At 39.4% G+C, this 22,754-nt stretch overlaps 1 protein-coding gene across 2 annotated transcripts; it reads left to right on the forward strand.

Moving 5' to 3' along the window:
- The first annotated feature begins 327 nt into the window (after nucleotides 1-327).
- Nucleotides 328-19,432, forward strand: FBXO30 (F-box protein 30). Of its 2 annotated transcripts, none has more exons than XM_081045152.1 (3): nucleotides 328-490; nucleotides 9,252-11,304; nucleotides 16,272-19,232. In XM_081045152.1, the coding sequence occupies exons 2-3, from the start codon at nucleotides 9,268-9,270 to the stop codon at nucleotides 16,473-16,475; spliced, it is 2,241 nt and encodes a 746-aa protein (XP_080901278.1). In that variant the 5' UTR covers nucleotides 328-490; nucleotides 9,252-9,267; the 3' UTR covers nucleotides 16,476-19,232. The 2 variants fall into 2 exon arrangements, with proteins under 2 accessions (XP_080901278.1, XP_080901277.1); XM_081045151.1 differs by lacking the exon at nucleotides 328-490 and adding an exon at nucleotides 992-1,205 and having other exon boundaries at nucleotides 16,272-19,432.
- Nucleotides 19,433-22,754: the final 3,322 nt, after the last annotated feature.

Below are 22,754 nucleotides of genomic sequence, written 5' to 3' on the forward strand. Positions count from 1 at the left end.
TGTCCCGTCTGTCCCTCGACCTTAGGCCAAGGCTTGGCGGTCGTAGCCGGGTAAGGGACCCAATTCTTTGAAATGACCACGCGGTATTTCTCCAGTCGGCAGTCATTTGTAAAAGCAGCCTGCAAAAGCGGCTTCAAGCCACCCTCCTCGCTAGATTGCATCCTTTCCCATGTGCACCGCCGCACCGCTGTGGTCTGTGCGGAGACCTCGCAGCCCCTCTCAGAGGCAGGGCTCGCGTTGCACCGCCCTGCCTGGGCTCGGGCACAGCACGGCGCCGCAGACTCCTGGGCTGAGATCCACCTGGAGTGGGTAGAACCCTGCAGGGTCAGGGCACGACGTCACAGCGCTCGGGCTCGTCGCGCCAGCAGGCAGCCAGGCCCGCGGCGGCGGTGGTGACAGATGCGGCGAGAGCCGAAGCCGACGTGTGACCTAACGTGAGAGCACTGCACCGAGAGTTAAGGGGCTGGGGCTGCTGCTACAGTTCAGGCAGGTAAACGAGTCACCCTACTTGGGCCTGTTCCCTCAATTCCAAAACCTGCCCGTCTAGCGTTCCTTCCAAGGTTCTCACGTGGAACAGGACTTGGAATCACTGCCGGGGAGGGGCCAGGCGGGGCCAAGTGGGAACCCCTTGCAGGCAGGGTACTCGGGGCCCCACTCCCCGCCACGTCGCCCGAGGTGTGAGTGGGGGCGTGCGCGTGCTCGCGGAGCTCAGCGTGCGCGTCTCCGCCGGGCTCAACGCCTGGCGCTTCCGCCGGGCTCGCCGCTGCTGCCGCCGCCCCAGCCTCGGAGGCCGGGCCGGGCCGGGTGGGCGGGGCGAGCGGAGCAGCGCGGAGGGGGCGGGGCGGGCGGAGCAGCGCGGAGGGGGCGGGGCGGGCGGCGCGGAGGGGGCGGGGCGGGCGGCGCGGAGGGGGCGGGGCGCGCGGCGCCGAGGGGGCGGGGCGCGCGGCGCCGAGGGGGCGGGGCGCGCGGCGCCGAGGGGCGGGGCGCACGAGGAGGGCGGCCTCCCGGGGAGAAGGCCGAGTTGCTGCTGGAGGAGAGGAGAGGAGCGGAGAGGAAAGGCCGCTGCCCGGCGGGGCAGGGGGGCTAGAAGCAGGGCGGACCGCGCGGGCGTGTGGGGCGCGGAGTGGCGCCGGGGCGGCGCGGAGCAGCGGGCCACGACGGCCACGACAGCCTGGGCCTGGGCCGCGGTTCGGCCGTGCCGGCCGGTGAGTGTCAGGAGGCCCGCAGGGGAGGCCGACACGGCCAGGGCTGCCCCGGGGATGACGGCGGCGGCCGGGCCGTGCGCGGCCCGCGGCCGGGGCGGAGGCGGCCGTGGGGGTCGGCGGGCGGGCGCTGGGCCGCAGTGAGCACGGCCGGGTGCTGCCCGGGGGGGTCCTGGCGCCAAAGCGGGCGGCCGCGGCGTGGGCGGCGGCGGCCATCCTCCCGCCCGGCCGGCCGCAGAGGCGGTCTGCAGATGGCGACCCCCGCCCTGGGTACTGACCCCCGCGTGCCCCGGCCTTGGTGTTGGTGCGGTGCGGGGGGGTGGAGCAGGGGTTCCACCCAGAACACCCCACGAACCTCGAAAACCCGGCTTCTCTTTGCTTTTGCCTTGCAGACACTCGGGTTCTTGGGGGTCACAAACGGGTTAAAGGGAGACTGGGAGGCATCCTCCACTGTCTCCACGGGATGAGTGAAGTTGGTAACTTTTCCATTCATGGAAGTGAGGAGCTCTGAGCCTTGCGGAGCCTCAGCCCTTATTAAAGGGGAACTTCCTGATTTTACCGATCCGAGGGCTTTGGCCACTTCCAAGTTGCCTGTGCCCTGTCCCGTGCAAGTACAGGGCGCGGAGGGGCCGCACGGTGCGCGTTGAACGCAGTGTCCTCCGAGTCGGTGTGTAACGTGCGTCCCGGGAGAGGAGAGACTGGCGGAGCCGTGTGGTGTTTACCGTGGCTCTGCTACTCCGGTCCCCTCTGCCCCTCGCTTGTTTTTCTTTCTGAGCCGTGTCGTAAGCCTCAGATAAAAGATGCTTGGGAAGGAATTGACCTTTTATTCCATAATGACTGTGTTGACTCCGATCCAAGATGAAGTTATTTATGGGCATTCTGATATCAGCGGGCATGAAGTTAAAACTCTTTAAACACAAAAACCCAAACTTGCTAAGCTTTAATTTCTGGTTGCTGCCTTTCAGGAGTGTGCCGTGTCCTTCAGAGACCTAGTGAATTAAATGAACAGGTTTTACATTTGCTCATGTTTGTCAAGGTTTTCCAAAGCAAGTCCAGTTGTTGACGCAGCAAAAGGAAGAAGAGTAGGTAGGATAGAATGTACGTTTAGGATTTTTTCTAAGGGTTGGATTTTGTTCAGTATGAGATTTTCGCTGAATCACTGTTCTTTATGCTTAGTCACTGTTTCTTACTACCGACGTTTAATTGGGGATAACATGGTGTTTTGCAAACTTTGTAAGTTGCCAGTTTGTTTTTATCTGGTACTTTAATGCGGTGACATAGCTTATTTTGTGATTCTGGAAATGTTAGTGGGTGGAGTTTTGTGTTACCAGAGAACTGAAGTTTCCGATACAGGCAAACTTTTATGCATTCCAAGTGTACTAGGGTATTTAAGTTCAATATTTCTCCATGTCTAGCACTGGAGGCTTTTTTAAAAAAATACAAAGTTTCTAATAAAATATACTATTAACGAAGCAATAATACATGCATTGAGGTAACAGATGGTTGGAGAGGTCGCCAAAATAGGCATTGGTTCATGTGTGTTTACTATTTGATATGATACCAAAATGTGACTTAATGGGATAAGATGCTGTTCTTTATGGTTTTGGGTGCATCTTTTAACTGAATTCTTATGACTGCCTGTTTCATCAGAAGGAGTTAGTATGTGCTCTGGAATGACATTGTATTCCTAGATTCTTTGACATTAAAGTCTTCAGTCAAAAGGCTATATAAAACATTATTTAACTTCAAAATTGGTTTGATGAAAAAGGTGAGATCGGCCTTGCACTAGTGGTTTTTACATTGTAGGTAGCTGGATAGTTAAACACAGATAAGCATGCCTGAATTAAAACCCAGTCTGAAAATTTTTGGCAAAAAGGGTATGTCTTTTTTTTTTTTTAAGAGTAGGTAATGTTAGCATTAGATCATTCCTCATATGATTACTTTTGGTAAACTTTATAAGTATGAAAGACCTGATATAAAAAATAATTACACATAAACCTTTGTGTATGTAAATGTTGCTGTTTTGTAAATTGAAGTAATCCAACTTCTGAGAAAAACAGTTTGTATCCTACTAGACACACACATAACAGTAACCAGCCTTTGTAGAGTTCTAGGTTGTTTTCGCAAGAGTAATTAATTACCTGAAGGTCACAAAGCTGAGATTTTTTGGAAGCCCATTCCCCTGTGCCTTGCTGCCCACTGTAATAAGCTGACAATCCCTTTGGGTGGATTACTTTTATTTGAGTATCTACTCAAATAGGTTCTGGTCTTAAATATTTATTAATATTTGTCATTTTGATTTCTGATGTAAGTCTATAATAATTTCATTTGCTTCTTTAGTGGAGAATATGGCAGGTAGTTAGAACTTTCACTTTGGAATAAGTTACTCATGACCATATTTAGAAATAAAAGATGTATGTTTTGATTCTATATCTGGAAGGCTAAAAACGTGAAAAAAAACTTCCATATAATTAGGTCATCATTCTGTAAATAAAAAATCAGAACCAAAATGTAATAAAAGAATGGATACAGTGTAGCCCATTTAGCTGTTTGGCCTCATCAGGAGGATGTGTGCTTTGAATAGGGAGTTTAATGATATGGGGCTTTCAATCTTGTCTAAGTACCCCCAACCCCTTTTTTTTAAACCAGTGAAATAAGATGTCCAACTGAGGTTATAGGTTTATTGTAGTTTTTAAAACTTAGTATACCTGATCATCAAATCAGCCAGCAAGTGTTTATGTTTACTGTGTAGTAGTACCTTGTACTATACAAGAAGGAAGAAACTTGCTCTGGAGGAGCTCATTACTGATTGCGTAATTTGAAGTTTTAGTCATAGACTTAACTTGTAATGGTTAATGAATTGAACAAGTCTGTCTATAGTTCCATTCAACTTTACACTGAAGCAATATTTTCATAAGTAGACTTTTAGTCCATCTAGTACCATATTAATTGTAATACTAAGCAGTAGGCTGATACAACTTCCTTTTTTGAGCTTCTTTTCCTTACCCTATACCTACCTAGGCACTTGCACATGTGCAGACATCTCCAGCTTTGCTTTTCTTTTTGAATCTGATGTCTCTATAGTCAGTAACCAGTAACCAGACTGCAGCATTGATTAGGGGATTAAAATAGTGGAGCAGTGTATAGGTGAATGTTTCCTTCTGTCCCTTTTAATACTATTGTTTTTTTTAGGATTTTAAAATAATGGAAGATTGAAATTAACTTTATTTTTCCCTTTGATTTGCTTTTATTGATGGACAGTTTGTCTTACTCCCTATATAATGCCTAGGACATATGACCTAGGTGCTCAATACATGTTTGAGAACTATTGACTTTTTATAACTGATGCAGTGAGATATCAGCTACAAAATTTTGATTCAGTTTCATTCAGTTTGATTGTCTAATGCTAAATCTCTAAGATCGTATCTTTTCGTGAAATACGTAGTTTTCCATGAAATCAAGAATCTCGGTTTTGGAATCCATTTGTTTATTTCTTGTATTATAAATCTTTCATTTGTTCATGTTTTTAAGATAAGTGAAGCTGTAATTGAGGTGTAATTTTAGGGACTACAGGGAACTCAAGAATGAATGAGACAGAGATGATCCTGCCTCCTTCATGGAGTTTATAGTTTTCCTGTAGAGATAGAGATTAAACAGGATAATTACCAAGGAAAAATGCAATGTGTAGTGAGCATGTAGCATAATGTGGGACCCATACCTTCCTTGCCTTTGGGTATGTGGAAAGGTAATAATGCAGCTGAGACAGAAAGCATGGAGGCAGCAGTTGGGGAGGGAAAGGTAGGGGTGTGTGGTGTGTGTGCGTGTGTATTAAGAAAAGCCTGAGGCAGCAAGCTGGGTCCAGTATTTTGGGTGACTTGACTTAGCATATTTTAAAATTGTGCTAATTTGCAGTGTTTTATTGATTTATCGCATTATGCATTTTAATGAATTTGGAAAAATAAATACTATTTTGAGGGCATATCTTTAAGCATAGAAATAACCTTCAAAAACAAGGCCTCATTTCATTGTATGGGAAAGTGCCATGTCTTAAAACTATTTTTATGGATTGCTTGTCAGCCGTAGAGTAAGAGTTTGCCAGGAATTTCTGTTAGAGAAAATTGAAACTACTGTAAAGCATTTAATCATTTACAGTTATTTTCTTGTCTAATGAAACTTTTTCCAGTTGTTTGGAATGTTGAGATTCTTTTTCTAGAGCATTTAAAAACTTAATATTGAGAAGTTTTAAATTAAGCTCATCTTGAACTTGAAGCCTCAATTTTAGCAGCATGTTTTCTCCTGGGCCTGCTGTGTCACTGTTCAACTGATAAATCAGGGATTGATGTTTTAGACTGTTTCATAGGATTTGTGAGCAACATGAAATCCTTTATAGAGGCATATTTAATTTGATAATAATCATCTTGATTAGAAAGAGGATGGCTCTGCAAGTTTAAGTTCTGATACTGTGGGTTGTATCCCCAGAATACTCTTTGGGTATTGTCTAGTGCATTTTCTTATTTCTTAATATATTTAACAGTATAATGGAATTAAACTTGACTCCTTTGTACAGCTATTTTGAGAATTGTTAAATTTATATTGTGCCATATGTTTATAATGAGCATTATAAATGTAAGTTATTTTTTAAATAATTTAAAACATTTATATTTAAAGCAAAGTACTGTGCTATTATAATTAGAAAGGACCAAAAAGTCTTTCTTGACCACAGGGGTGATTGTATTGGAATAAACGACAAGCAAAGTTGTGTAATCTCCATTCCTCAAATACCATCTTACAACTGGATCATCAGTTACTGAAGTGCTGCCTGATTTTCTTAAACTTTCATAAGTAAACATATCTGTTATTGTCCAAGTGCATCAATCAGATACAGATTTAAATCCTAGCTCTGCCACTTATTATGCAGATGACCTTGGACAAGTCTCTTAGCCTTTCTGGACCTCAGTTTCCTCTGTGTTTTTAGGAGGATTGTGACATTAAGGATATGACATATGTAAAGAAAGACAAAATAGGTACATAGTTAGTGTTCCCTGTTCTTCTCTGTAAGTCTACTGCAAAAAATAATAAGTATTTTGGAGTCATTGCTGTGGATGTTTTTATTTTTTAACACTTGTTATTCAGAATGGAACAGTGTGCAGGAGGCTATTTATTTTGAAGCTTGAGAGCCTTCTACTGCCTGTCAGAGTTATTGCTGTTTTGCATTTAACTCAGTTGTTTGTAGCAGTTGGTATTTTAAACACTTTTGAATTAAGTGACTTCTCTGAGTTGTGTTCTGTCTGGTGTGGTCATGTGATACGTACATAACATAAAGTGTTCCTACAAGTTCTGAGAGCAGTGGTCACTTCTGTGGGAACTGCTTATATTTTTAGGTTTCTCTCTTAGTAACAGTCAAGCTTATAACTTTCAGCATGTGAGATGAACTCATTCTGATTGCAAAATAAGAAAGCTACTGCTGTTTTCACAATCTAATCACTGAGTAAAATTTGTTCTAATTCTTCTTAAAGTTTCATTTTGATTTTCTGCTTAATTTACAAATGTTTGCCATCATTAATCTGTCATTTCTTCTATTATGACTCTTAGCATATTTATCTTTATAGGGTCTGTCCTTACCTGTACAATCTATGGGGTTAAGTATTTGAAAGTATATTTAGTTCATAATTTGTAATTTTTAAACACAATTTAAAAATATGGTTTTGTTGATAAGTGTGTGCCTCCCTCTCACCCCCTGCATCATTAAGCACCATAATGTCAACTCCTAACTTTTCTGCTTAATCAACTGAGCTCTATTAATAATCAGTAGACTTTTATTATTTTAGTTTGAGGAAAAGCAAACTTGCACTGGAGAAAAAGAAATAGCAATTTGACGCGTAATTAGTTTACAGTAGTCACTATTAGGTTGGTGCAAAAGTATTTGCGGTTCAAAAGGTTAATAATTGCGAAAACCACAGTTACTTTTGCACCAACCTAATAGCAATCTTTTATGCACCGAAGTGAAGAAAATAAGCTAATAGTCAGCATTTTATCCAGAAAATTGTTATCTACTACAACATAATTTAACTTGGGAAATGTTGACAGGACTTGCCTGTGCCATATACAAGCAGAAATGAGTATTTAGCTGTAGAGATCTCAACTTTGGAAGAGGGATCTGGGTAGGAGGCACAGATGAGTTTTCCGCATATTGGTGGGAATTGAAGCTTTTGAGAAGCGGAGAACACCCAGGGAGAGAATGTGTAGAATGATCATGAAATGACATGGATCCCTGAAGAAGAGTAATATTTTAGAAGTAAAGTTTAAGGAATAACCAAAAAGGTAGGAGGAAAACCAGGGAAATGTGACATCGTGAAAACTAAGGAAAGACAGTAGTTCCGAAAAGGAGGAATTAGTCAACATAAGGATATAATGGCTAGGGAAGATAGGGTCTGGAAAAAATACCCTTTGGATTTAGCATTGAGAACCTGAGAGTGCAGTTTTAATGAGTGGCAGTAAAAATAAAAGCTAGATTAGAGGCTGAAGAGTATATGGGAGGTTAGAAGGGTTTTTGGGTTAATTTTTTTGTTTTTCTTTTGAAAGCTTGACTGAATAGGAAAAAAGAATAGTAGCAAAAGGGGGATATTGCTTCATTATTTAGGTTTTTAAAGATAAAATAGTCTTTTGAGTTTTTACTGCTAGTAGGAACAAGCCAATAAAGAAGTTAAATATTATAGAAAAAAGACATTGAATAGGTTCAGTAATTATAATTGAATCAATATATTGTGCTGATGCTTTCTCTTATTTTTATATTAAACTTTTTTTGATAAAAGCAGGAAAGACTCTTAGGTATCTGTAATTCCCTCATGTTATTTTATAGATACCATTTCTCCGTTTAACTCTTAGTGATTTCCAGTTAAAGTCTGAACTCCTCAGAGTAGCATCTCATGCACTCATCAGGGTTTGCCTTATTCCTGTCTGGCCTCATCTCTCACAGCCACCTTGCGTTTTCACCTTGTGACTAGGCAATACTAGGAAACTTGGGAGTTCCCTGGACATCATTTGCCCATTCTTGCTTTTCTGCATTTGCTTATGTTTTTACTTCAGCATTGAATGCCTCCCTTTCTTTCCAAACCTCCCCACCTTAAAAGACATTTCATCTTTCAAGACTTACTCTGAATTCTTCTTTAGCCCCTACCAATACTGATTATCTTCCCTGTATTACCATTTTACTGCTGCCATACTGATCACATAATAATATGACATGATTTTTACTCTCTCTGACTTCCTGCTGTAGCTCCTTGAAAGGTGACACCGTGTTTTACTAAGCTGTATGTTGCCACGTCAGACGCAGAGTCTGGTATAGTAGTTAAGCAATAAATAGATGTTTAATGAACGAATGGAAATTGTGGCCCTCAGAAGTAAATGATTTGCCTATAGCCATAGAACTGGAGCTAGTACTTATATTTTTCTGAGTAAATTTTCTGTATGTTTTAATTAAGGCTTACTCTATTGATTTGCTGTGGAATTTATTAAGGCGTCTGTAGAAGGAACAAACACTAAATGAAATCTTAAATGAATTAATATATTTAGAGGAAATAAAAGAACATCTAATAAACTTTGAGTTAGATATATTAGTGAAATTCAGATTATTCTCTTAGGAATATGGTGAGGTCTCTGCAATTTGGGGTACTTCAGAATTAGTTTAGTTGAAATTAAACAGGTGAAAGCTAAAGTATTCTCTGACATGTAAGAGTTAAATATACATTAACTTGCTTCTTTTATATATACATTATATATACATTAACTTGTTTCTTGTTATATGGTATATAAAAATGAACTTTTATAACATTTTACCTAAAGTACTGAATTGTTAGTTGAAATGCTTAAGTTGTTTCAGGATGGATTGTTTATATGTAAAATAACCTAGTTAAATATGTTTATATTTTATATATCTCATTCTAAAATAAGCCAATATACCTTCATAATTTGATTTACATTATTAAACAATTTTTAAAAATTTACAATTCTTTGCCTAACTTCTCATCTTTTTTCCATCTCAACAACTAGCGCTGGACTGGCCATTATGGAGGCGGAGCTGCAGCATTCGCACTGCGTGAATTGTGTCAGTAGACGGTGTATGACCAGACCAGAGCCTGGGATCTCTTGTGACTTGATTGGTTGTCCGTTAGTTTGTGGAGCAGTCTTCCATTCTTGTAAAGCTGATGAGCATCGACTTTTATGTCCATTTGAACGAGTGCCTTGCTTAAATAGTGACTTTGGATGTCCATTTACAATGGCTCGAAATAAAGTGGCTGAACATCTAGAAACGTGTCCAGCAAGTGTGGTGTGCTGTACTATGGAGTGGAACCGATGGCCGGTTAGTTATGCAGACCGGAAATCGTATGAAAATCTAAGCAGAGATGTGGATGAAGTGGCACAATTAGATATGGCCTTGGCTCTTCAAGACCAAAGGATGCTCTTAGAATCTCTGAAAGTAGCCACCATGATGTCAAAAGCAACTGATAAAGTATCAGAACCTAGAGAACAAATATCAGTTAAATCAAATGTCCCAGAGATACCACATGCTAATGGTTTGGTGTCTGTTGATGAAGAATCTTATGGTGCACTTTATCAAGCTACTGTAGAAACAACCAGAAGTTTGGCTGCTGCTTTAGATATCCTGAATACCGCCACAAGAGACATTGGCATGTTAAGTACCAGTCTTTGTGCTTCCCCAAATGAAATGAATGAAGAGCAAAATGCCAGAGAAAGCTTACAGAATAGAAACTTGAAAGACCAGGACCATCTTCACGAGGATGAGATTGGAGCAGTAGGTGGAATTGACCATAACAACACAAATCAGAATGCCCAGTCTGAACAAAATGGTTCAAGTGATTTATTACATGACTTGAATACCAGTTCTTATGGTACTTCAGCTCTTTGTAATGGCTTTCCTTTGGAAAATATATGTACACAGGTCATAGACCAGAACCAGAATTCACATGGTGATTCAAAGCAAAGTAACTTAACAAATGGAGAATGTGTTGCGTCAGATGGCACTTCCCAACCTTCCAGTTCACTTTCAGTAGCAGCACAACTTAGGGAAGTGATACCATCTAATGCTTTGCCTAATGGCACAGTTCAGCGAATCCTTATGCCTGATGGTGAGGATGAAGAATTGTGTTGGAGAAAAGTAGACTTAGGGGACTTGAGGAACGTGGATGTCTTATCTTTCAGTCATCCTCCTTCATTCAAATTTCTTTCTAATTCATGTTGGTCTAAACCAAAGGAAGACAAAGCAGTAGATACATCAGATTTGGAAGTTGCAGAAGATCCAATGGGCCTCCAAGGAATAGATCTAATCACAGCAGCATTACTGTTTTGTTTAGGAGATTCTCCAGGTGGGAGGGGTATATCTGATAGTCGCATGGTCGATGTTTATCACATTGACTTTGGAACTCAGACTTTTTCACTTCCATCTGCAATTTTAGCTACAAATACAATGGTTGGAGAAATAGCTTCAGCTTCAGCTTGTGATCATGCCAACCCACAGCTTTCAAATCCAAGTCCTTTTCAGACACTTGGGCTGGATTTAGTGTTGGAATGTGTCGCTAGGTACCAACCCAAGCAGCGTTCAATGTTTACATTTGTTTGTGGACAGTTATTTAGAAGAAGAGAATTTTCTTCACATTTTAAGAACGTGCATGGTGACATTCATGCTGGACTCAATGGCTGGATGGAACAGAGGTGTCCTTTAGCGTATTATGGTTGTACCTATTCTCAGCGTAGATTTTGTCCATCAACACAAGGAGCCAAGATTATACATGACCGCCACTTGCGGTCATTTGGAGTTCAGCCATGTGTATCTACAGTATTAGTAGAGCCTGCTAGAAATTGTGTGTTGGGATTACATAGTGACCATCTGAGCAGTCTTCCTTTTGAGGTTCTGCAGCATATTGCAGGGTTTCTCGATGGCTTCAGCCTGTGCCAGCTCTCGTGTGTATCCAAGTTAATGCGGGATGTGTGTGGCAGTCTGCTTCAGTCTCGTGGAATGGTCATACTGCAGTGGGGGAAAAGGAGGGACCCAGAAGGAAACTCCTCATGGCAGATAAAAGAAAAGGTTAGTTTAACCTTAACCGTATCAATCCCTTTCTTCACATATGATAAGCAATGATGTTGCTGAATTAATAAAATGAGTATCTTTTGAAATTGACTATCCTTAAAACTTAATATGACAACTCTTTTTCTATAATCGCAATTAATGAAAAACTAGGATAGTTAAAATTGTGTGTTGTAATCACATATTTACTGCACACATCCTAGAACTAGATTCTAATCTAATATGGCAGAGGCCATTTCTCTTTTTTCCGGTTGAGCAGTTGTGTACCCATTCAGTTCTGCTGTAACAACTCTCTTTGTTTGAGGCCACATTAGCCACCTTCAAATTTGGGCTCCATATGAAACATTTTCACTATAGGACAATGGGGGGAGGCAAGAAGACAGTATTTTACTGCTTACAATTGTCAGCTTCTTTCTATTCTTAGCAATTTCTTTTTTAGGACTTGGTTGTTTCAGGTAGAACTTAAATTGGGAGAGATGAGAAAAAGTGATAACTACTGCTTCTGTTAAGACCAATGGAGTATTTGGGGTATAGAGGACATAAATGGATGGATATGGATACGTATTAGGTTGAAGTAAGATAAGACTAGGGAAATAGGATTTGGTATTGTTGGTGGGAAATCTGGGTTTAGTACAGTAAAAGGGAGGGAGTGGGGAAGCTTGGAAGCTTGAGCTGGAGATAGGGAGACCCGGGACCAAATCCTGGCTCTGCCATTTTCTCCTGTGATACACTATTTTTGCCCAGCTTCTGTTTGAGGTAGTATGCGATAGAAACAAGAAGGTATTACAAATATCTGATTGAAGGTGTTTTTCATTTCAAAACATTCACAATATGAATCCATGCATTTTATAAACTGCATCAAAATTTGACAAACTTCACATCGGTTGCACAGGGTTCAAATTTTTAGCTACTTTATTTTTGCCACCCTTAGGTTTTCTCTTACTTTCACTCATTGCTCCAGTTTTTCAGAATTCTTCATCTGCTTCTGTGTTCTCCTGAGGCTTTGACCAATGAATGAACACACTGATTATTTTATTTTTTTTTCCTAAATGGAATTTAGTGGCACAATATTTCATACTTCCTGTATATACATGTGTGCCTGTGTGTATTTTCATTTTCCAGATGATTGGGTGTCTTCCATTTGGGTAGGACATTCTGAGAATGGCCTTTTTTTGTCCTTGCCCACTAGTATTGACCTGTGAGGGGAAATATTTTCTGGAGTTCTATTCCTGCAGAAATTCTTATCTACTCTTGGAGTTTAAATTGCCATAATTCATACAGATTACTCACACGTCTATATTTTGGCCATTTTCTCCTTTGAACTCCAGACCATTATGTACCAGCATCTACTGGACATCTCCACTTGATTATCTTACACTGATCAAGCTCAACATGTCCAGCCTACTCCACTTCGCTCCCTCTCTCATTCTCAGAAAATGGCATCATCTTCTATCCGGTTGCCTAAACTAGGAACTTGGGAGTTAGGGTTGACTTCCTTATGTCCCCTTTATTTCCATATTGAGGTCGTCACAAAGTCCTATCGACTCTCCCCTCTTCATACCTCTCAGGTTTGCTTTACTGTTTCTACTGTTATTTTCTTAGTTCACTCCTGGATTACTGCAGCTGCCTCCTAACTGGGTTTCTAGTTCCAACTGTGTCCCTTATTCTCTACATAAGAGCAAAAGGGACGATATTTTCTTAAATACAGTTCTTAGGCTGCAGTGCTTAAGAACTTCAAATGTTTGTGTCTTGCCCTGGGATAGAGACAGTCCTTAATGAAACATTTAAGACTTCCTTTTCAAAAAAAAAATATTTTATTGGGGAAGGGGAACAGGACTTTATTGGGGAACAGTGTGTACTTCCAGGACTTTTTTGCAAGTCAAGTTGTTGTCCTTTCAGTCTTAGCTGTAGAGGGAGCAGCTCAGCTCCAGGTACAGTTGCCGTTTTATAGTTGCAGGGGGCGCAGCCCACCATCCCTTGGGGGACTCGAGGAGTAGAACTGGTAACCTTGTGGTTGAGAGGATGTGCTCCAACCAACTGAGCCATCCAGGAGCTCAGCGGCAGCTCAGCTCAAGGTGCCGTGTTCAATTTTAGTTGCAGGGGGCGGAGCCCACCATCCCTTGTGGGACTCGAGGAGTTGAACTGGCAACCTTATGGTTGAGAGCCCACTGGCCCGTGTGGGAATCAAACCGGCAGCCTTCGGAGTTAGGAGCAAGGAGCTCCAACCGCCTGAGCCACCGGGCCGGCCCCTAAGACTTCTTATAATCTTGTCTTTGCTTCCCTCTTCCATTTCCTCTTATCACTTTATATTCTACTCACATTGATTTACTTACAGTTGCCTGATATTTTCTTTTTTTTTTCTAATATTATTTTATTTTTTAATTACAGTTGGCATACAATATTATGTTAGTTTCAGGTAAACAACATAGCGATTAGACATTTATATAACTTAGGAAATTATCACCTCGCGAAATCTAATACCCATCTGACACCATACATAGTTATTCCCCGAAAGTAAGACCTAGCCAGGTCATCAGCTCTAATGTGTATTTTGGAGCAAAAATTAATATAAGACCCGGTCTTACATTATATTGTACCCATTCTTATATTGTATAAGACCTAGTCTCATAGTAAAATAAGACCAAAAGATGCATTAGAGTTGATGGTCCAGCTTGGTTTTGTTTTCGGGGAATCATGGTATTATTGACTATATTGCCTGATGGTTTTTTTTCTTTTTTCTTTTTTTTTTTTTTGCTTCCCTTCTACCCTCCCCTCCGCCCCGGGTTTTAAGCCATCGTTTCTCCGTCTGGTTGTAGGACGCCGCTCCCTGGCCCGTGCTGGTGTTACGAACCTTGCTCTCCACCCGGCCTTCTGTGTTCGGAGCACGGCGCTCCAACCACCTGAGCCACTGGGCTGCGGGATGTTTTCTTTCTTGCCTTAAGACCTCTGAGTATGCCATCCGTAACACCTACATTTGAGCACTTGAAATATGCTAGATAGTGTGCTAACAAGCATTTTACTTTCGTTAATTTATTTAATCTACTGTCTCTATTTTATGGGTGAAGAAATAGAGGTTTAGAGAGGGTCAGTAACTTGTCTAACTAATCTATGGATTCAGACCTAGGAAACCTGTCTTTGCAGGTTGTAATCTTCAACTCCTTTCCATATCCTGCTTACTTTTAAGATCTTCCTCAAGTTAAGCCTCTGGAACCCCACTCTGAAGCACTCAAGGAGGCCCACTGCTCTGTGTTTGTGTGGGGCCCATGGTATACCCCTGCTTCATACACCCTTAACTTTATACCCCCTACTTCATACACCCTTGCTTCGTATTCCCCAACTTCATATACTCCTGCTTGGTAAACCCCTGCTTCAGACACCCCTGCTTCAGACACCCCTACTTCATACACCCCTATTAAAGCACTTACCATGCTATTTTGAAATTCACTGATAAATTGTCAGTTTTTTCATAGACTGTAATTTTCTTGAGAAGCAAAACTCTGGGAACCAAAATATCTAATGCAGGTACTATCTAGCATAGCACCTGCATATAGTAGTCAATTAGTAAATGCTTGATGGATACTTGAATGCAAAATTGACCCATTACTAAGAAAGCTTGTCACCAGGAGGCGGGAGTCATCCATTTTTCTCCTGAGTTTGTTTCACCGGGCTCTCGAACTGTGTGGAAGTCGAGAGGCTCTCTGCCGCCATTGAATCTTTCAGCTAACTATTTCTGCCGAAGCTTAGCAAAAACTCCTCTTCTTCTTCCCATAGTTTAGTGGGTGTGGGGAATTGTAATCTAAAATGTCTATTGGTAGTTACTCTTTAGACCTTCACTGACTGCTGAGAAATGACTCCATCCAGGGTAACTGATACAACCCTCAGGAGTATAACAGCTAAGCCCCATGTGCCCAACAGTGGTGACTTCTGTTGCCAACTGAAAAATAATCGTGTTCACACAGAATTCTGAAGGCATCTGGCCACCCCGGAAGTCATTAGCAGCCTTTCCTGAGAAGTTCTGAGGGCTCCCTCAAGTCCATGGCTACTTTCTAGCGTACCTGCTGTTTCACCATGGAGTCAGTGGTCTCTGACCAGGCACTACCTCAGTGGAGCTTAGCTCGGATGCCCGGGCCTGTCCTGCCCCACTCCTGCTTGTTACCCAGGCCTGTGTTGCTATATGCAAGCTTATTAGCAAGTAGCTTTGTATTTTCAGTTGTAAAGATGTGAGGGGGCCGTAACAGTCATTGCCAGACTAATAAGATGACAGTGCTTCCTCGGGGCTTGGAGCTGCCGAGTGGGCCAAAGGGGAAGTAGTCCACATTTTTACCTGCAGGTGCAAGAACAGGGATAGCAGGTGAATATGATAGGAAGCAAAATAAGACTCACTTTAGAAAAGTTTGTTCTATATAAATTTTCAGAAACTTTTTGAACAAATCGAAGCACCTGTATTCTTCAATACTACGAAGTATCTTTAGTACTTATATATAGTGGAAAGATAAGGTACGTTGGCACAATATTCTAAAGTATGTTTTAGTATGCTTCATATAGTATAATAGGACTGGAACAGAAACTTGGAGAACAAAAATAATACTTGTGTATATCTCCAGGCTATGGATCGTCTAGATAGCCGATTAGATAGGATGAAGAATAGTGTGCATTACGTATTATTTTAGGAAGTAGTTCTGAATTCGTGAGGTTATGATTTTTTTTTAAATTGCTTAATAAGCAAGGTTAGATGTGATTTTTAATGTTGATTTTTGTCTTTTTGGTTATTTTATTGAAGTCATGTCAAAGAAGTGATTTATCTTATAAATATTTGATAAACATTTGTATCCAAATGGATTTATTGTTTCAATTATGTAGCTAATTATGTAGCTTGAAGCTCAATATTGGATATTTCTCTAACAGTAGTGTGTTTTGATACTTATGTAAATTGACTTGTTTAAATCTGAAGTAGAATTTTCTTTCAGGTATGGCGATTCAGTACGGCATTTTGTTCTGTTAATGAATGGAAGTTTGCTGACATCCTGAGCATGGCTGACCACTTGAAGAAATGCAGTTACAATATTGTAGAGAAACGGGAGGAAGCCATCCCATTGCCATGTATGTGTGTGACACGAGAACTCACGAAAGAAGGACGTTCACTTCGCTCAGTTTTAAAACCTGTGCTTTAAAAACCATAACTCCACTTGCACATACATGCAAGCACCTAGTATAATTTCTTTGTAACATGTGACACTTTATTAATGTATTAAAGATTACAACTAGCTAAATTTATTGTCACTGTGTATATAATGTTTTGAAGTGACATATATTTTTATAAAGTACTGTTTAGTTGGGGAAAAGTTGCCTTAATGTTTGAAATGTGTGAAATTTTTGGAACTTGCTGGACAGGGTGATTGAATTTTTAGCTATATAATTTTCAGAATTAGTATTTTTAATGGTGTGCATATTTTGGTTCTAAAATCTTTTGATTCTTAAACTAACAAGATCCTGACCAAACAATATATTCCTCGTGTTTCCTATGGGTTGCAACCTATGCATTCAAAAAGTAAAATTTTGATTCAAATTTTTGCAGCATAGGTTTTTCAGATTAAAAAATTCAGTTGCTTAAGCACTTCCATAAGATCATCATAAAGATTTTATACAATTGTTGATACATAGATGATCTCTGTACTTATATAATATTTAAAATCATGGCTGGTAATGCCATTTATCATGTTTTAAAAATAATTCACAAAGATGTTTTCACCTTATGTATTTACAACTCCGATTTAGAGAGTGTCCATGTACAACTTTCTTCTGTTAGACACCACATCCAAAGACTCATGGCAGTGTGTTATACGACGGGTTCAAGCAAAAACAAACAAAAAGCCTGTGAATTTATTTTAATTTGAAACTGTTCAAGGTATTTGCTAGGTCTGTGATATTTGTGGAAAAGAAAATATACCTCATTTTAAGTTTGAATTGGACATACTGTGTAAGTAAATTTCAAATATTCAGAATGCAAAGGGCTTAACTGTTTTCATAAGCATTTAAAATTTTTGCCTTTTGATGTTTATCACAACTATGTTTTAAGACATTTAAGAATGTGAAATTTGGTATCTTTGTAAGATGACAATCTTAAAATGCAGAAACCTGTCATGGTTGACAATCTCTAAAACATGTCCAGGTTAATTTCCTATAGACTTCTCTACCAAAAAAAGGACGAATTTCATCTTTGTGTAAGGATCGAGATATAACGGAAAACTATTCAAAGACCTGTTCTTGAGCTATTTTAGTATAGTGTTCAAGTTTACGAATACTATTATTAACCTGATGTGATCAGTTTTTTTAAAAAAATGAACATATCCGTATTTAGAAATAAATTGCAAAGATGGGGACATGTGCTTAAATAATTTGTTTTAAGTAACTTCTGGCATTTGGTAGTCTGAAATGGTGACAAGTGACCTCGTTATAAATATCAAAACTCTGTTTTGTCTCCACCTACATTTGTCCCTGAGCGTGCTCTACTGTTACGAGGTTCTTGATTCCCATATATGGCAACCAGGCTGGGCAGAGGCGTTCCTTGGGCATTAGAAAAGAATTCAGAACTGCTTAAGACTTGTTTTGGTTGGATCAAGTCCTTATTACAGATGAAAAATAGTAGCACTAAAGACTAATCAATTGTTTTGCCTCACCTGTCGTTTTAATGAGTAGAATACTTGTTTTTTAGTGCTTAAACTTCCAACTGTGAGATTGAATGACACAGTCGCTATTTCTGTGGAAAGTCAGAAATAAGATTATCAAATACTGTAAAATATAACTGCCTTTTAAAGTTTTGCTGAAGAATGTGTGTCTGATTAGGATAGCACAAACATTAACTTTCTGTTTTATGGTTGTGCTTTTTAAAATCCTTGGTTTTTAAGTGTAGACTTCTTGTTTCCATACTGACTCATGAGGGAGTTAACATTTTTCCACCTGATATTTCTTTTACACATCTTTGGGTGTTTTCTTTTTTGTTTGTTATGCCACCATACCATTTTGTTAAAATGTGTTCTTTGTGGAACATTTGTTGAAATTCTAATAAAAGTAAGATTTTCCCTTCATATGGCTCAGTAACTTAAAAACAAAAACTGTCATTGAAATAAAATTTTAATAGTTGTTTGACACATTCCAAACACAGTCATCGTGTTTCTGTCGAGGGGATTTCTGCATGTCGTAGGGGTTGCTTGTTGAGCATCGCTCACCCGTGTTTTGCTGGTGAGCATTAAACTTGTTAAAAATGGAACACTCAGTAGTTAGCTTTCTTTGTCCCCTCAGTGTCTTCTTGAAAGTAGTCCCACCTAGGAGCAATGAAAGGCTGAAGAGTGGGGGACAGTATTGTTTTTCTAAAACTTTAATGGGAATAGTCTAGCCTGTTAAGCATGAAAAGGTTGGTATGTTGACAATTAAATGGTCATTTGAGAAGTCTGTTGATGCCTTAGTCTTTGCTAACCAGCAAGATAAAGGCTAAGTATCAGGATGGAGGGAAGTATCTGAATTCACTTTTATCTGTTGCCTCCTTCCCCAGAACTGCCTGTTATCTTAGTGTCTCCCTCCCCCTCCACCTCCCCCTCCCTGTCTCATTGGCTTTTAAGCCTCATCCATCATTATAGTAGTAATTCCCAAAGGGTGGTCCCTGGACCAGTTGCATCATGATCTCCTGGCAGTTTGTTAGAAATGCAGATTCTCGGGCCTCTCTGCAGAGTTAATAATTCAGAAATTCTGGGGTGGGAACCAGCAATCTGTTTTAACAAAGGCCTTCATGTGATTCTGATTCGTACTAAAGTATGAGAACTTGGAGGAAAGCCTGGGACGTGCCAGCTATTCTCCTGAATGATGTGTTATTGGAGTGCGTAAATGTGTGTATGTATATATATATATGTGTGATCCAAAATTAAATGAAGAGTAATGGTAATTTATTAATAGTCAAGTTAAATTATATACGTATATATTGTCTCACTCTTGCAGCCATATGACAAAATACATTGGGGACTTTTTTTAAAAAACTAGTATTTACTGGCAATGTTAAATTTACTGTTGTTATTAGTGTTAATATTTCACTAGTGTTTTCTTCTGTTCAAGATAAATAATGAATTTGATTATCACTAACATTTAGTCTAGTCATCATTCATTCTCTTATTTAGTGGTTGCAGAGTCATGTGAATGTATTAGATTTCTAGGATAAGTCAAGAGTAGACATAAAGAGTAGAAGTAGACAAATACTGGATTAAATCCTACAAAAATATTTGTAGGAATCCTTTCGACCCTATCAATGAAAGCTTTTAGAGGTTGAGCTTCTGGTTCGTCAGTAGTGTCCTCTTTTTTGGTCTTTGACCCTGTGCTGTATATCCCTTCAGTATTGTTGCTGTTATTAACTATCCCTTAACATTGGATGTGGGGATCTTAGGGACGTTCAAGATAATTGGGTTTTCTATAAAACTTGAAGATAGGGTAGTTTATATTACTATATTGATCACAGATTTTTACCTCTGGTAATTTGAATGTAGTCTTTGGCATTTGGAAACAAAATACATTTCTTCATGTTTTTTGCATTCCAACCTGAAAAGACATTGGGGTTTGTTAATTTTTGAAATTTTCTAAGGAATGGTTTTTGGAAACATTAAAAAATGTGTTTGTTTCACGCATGACACACGGCATTGGAAGGTGATGTGATTGGAGGTGGATGTTTAGAATAGCAGTGGAAAGAAAGCAATTGGCCCTCATTCTCTCAAAAGTCTGGACAAAGCCTTTGATGGAAAGAATTTCTTTGATAATGTGTTTGGCTGGTTAGCTAAATACTGCTCTAATTCTCCTACATGCAAGAGCATATTAGTTATGCCTTTAAAGAAAATCAACTTGTCAGTGACATCTCCATTGTGTTTAAAATAATTCAGTATTTTTGTTAGGTTTTTGTTGGGTTTTGTTAGGATTTCATCTAAATCTGATTTCCAAACAAAAAAAGTGAGATGCGTAAGTAGAGGGCAACCCTAAAGGAATAAGCTCCTTTCTAAAAGTAAGGGAAGAGGGAGGATGGTTTCTTTGTAAAGTTACCGTTTATGCAATTATTTTCTTTGATTTAAAAGGTCAAAGGAAGTTCAAAAGATAAATCCTTTCAAGTTTTGATTTTATGGCTGGAAAAACTGAGGTCCTCAGGTTTAGGTACTGATGAGTGTGTGGGGATATTTGAGAGATGTGTCACTTTTCTATTTTACAAATGCAGAAAGAGAAGGGACATTTTGATATAAGGAAATTACTTTGGAAAATATTGTTGCGTAGAATATTTGATTCCTAATAAGTGTTTTGGAAGAATTATTGAATAATACCAATAAGAAACAACATAGTTAATTTCTAAGTATGACATGTTGCTCTGAAAATCCTTTGCAAGACTAGGGTCTTTTGCTGAGTTTTTACAGGTATTTTATTGCATCTGTGAATGGTGAAGTTCTATAAATTCATTGTTTACATGTATATTTGCATGTATAATATCCATAAATTTGCCAAGTAGATTTTAATACATCTTGAGGTGTATTAATGGAGGTACAGCTTGTGCTTTTTCCACCTTAGAACATTTTAAAACTGACATTTTGTATTCAGAATGTTTGACATTCCAATGTATTATGTGGGGAGTGACTTAAGAAACTACAAAAAAAAAATGGGTTACAAGGATGATTCATGAAATACTTTATAGAAGTACCGTAAAACTCACTGATATGGATCTCCTATTTTATACTTGTTTTATCTTTGACATGCTCAACCGAAGTGTCTATTCTGTACTGTGAAGAAAAGCATTTCTAAAGCAAACTGAAAAACAGCAATAATTTGTTATTGCTCAAAAGATTGAAGTTGAAAAATGGAGATCCTACCCTTTGCTGTCCTAGATTATTTTTGCATTGAAATCCTTCTTGCCCTATTAATTGTCATTTCTTTTTTATCCCATGACTTAAATTTTCTGACCAGGTGATCAGATCAGAAAACTTGAATGAAGTACATAGTTTTTTAAAAAAAACTTGTTCTGCTAATCAGCCTATGTTTAGTAGCTTCGGCCAGTAAGTGTAGGCTTGATTAAGTAACGTCTTGAGCTTCTTTTAAAAGGCAGCTCACAAAGGTGTAATATTGAAAAACAAGTGTCATCATTCAGGTTTGACCACATTATTTGATTAAAAGAAATCAAACTAGAAATGGAAACCATAATAAGTATTACATCTGTTCAAGAGTAGAATTACCCAGTGAATACTTAATTATATTAACTGGATGTCTTTTATATCAATTGATAACTTTTAAAAATTGTTACCTGTATTAGAACGAGATTGGAAATGGAGAATAGTATTGATTCCCTACAACATTCCAACAGCTTTGCAATGAAAGCTGTGATGTATAAAAATAAATTGGTTTTAATGATTGATAGTTTGGTGGGCATGAATTCTAAAGATTTTTATGCTGCATTTCAATTGTTACAAATCTGTGTTGTTCATTTGATCAGTGTTTAAGCACCATTCAGTCCTGAAAACTTGAATTGCATTCTGAAAGGTAATTGCACTGACTCACTCACTTACCTCAGATATCATTTAGTTTCCAAGGTGTCTTCTTTTTTCATGATTTACTTTAATAGTTTTTCTTTCCTTAAATATGAAAGGAAAAATGTATTTCTTGAAAAACATGCTAAGTAAAAGAAGCTAGACACAAAAGGCCACATATTGTATGACTCCGTTTATATGAAATACCTAGAATAGGCAAGTCCATCAAGACAGAAATCAGATTAATGGTTGATAGGGGCTGGGGAAGAGGGGATAGTGGGAAGTGACTGTTTAAATGGGTACTGGTTTCCTTCCAGTGATGAAAATACACTAGAACAAGACGGTTGATTGCACAATGTTGTGAACATACTAAATGCCACTGAATTGTACAACTGACTGAGTAATTGGCTTCAATGTCAATGTTCAATTTTCACCTTTTACATCTTCTTACGATGACTTGTGGCACATCTCAATTACACTTTTTAAAGGTCCGTATTTAATATCACACTTCGCAAAAAATGTATATACTTTTCAGGATTATTTTTACAGTTTTATACTTTGTGTTCCTTTTAAACAGCAAGTACAATGATATGTTGGATAAGACTAAATTAATAAATTGAACTAATGTGTACATTTTGTATTCTTTCGTGTTGTCTCATGGGAAAAACGTTTGAATCTTGGGATTGGTAGGTACTTTAATGATCATTTAATTTCTCATTTTATGTTTGGAGTGTGTTTGTTCATTCAACAAGCATTTACTGAGCACTCAGGCCAGACACTCTGGGCTTGATTCTGGAAGGTTGTGACATGCCTAAAGTTATGCAGGAGTTACTAATGCTTCCTTCCTTTCCCCTTTCCCTTCCCCTCCCCTTCCCTTTTCCCTCTCCCTCCTTCTCCTCTTCCTCCTCTCCCTCC

This window comes from Rhinolophus hipposideros, assembly GCF_964194185.1.
Source record: "Rhinolophus hipposideros genome assembly, chromosome: 3".
NCBI classification, from domain to species: Eukaryota; Metazoa; Chordata; class Mammalia; order Chiroptera; family Rhinolophidae; genus Rhinolophus; species Rhinolophus hipposideros.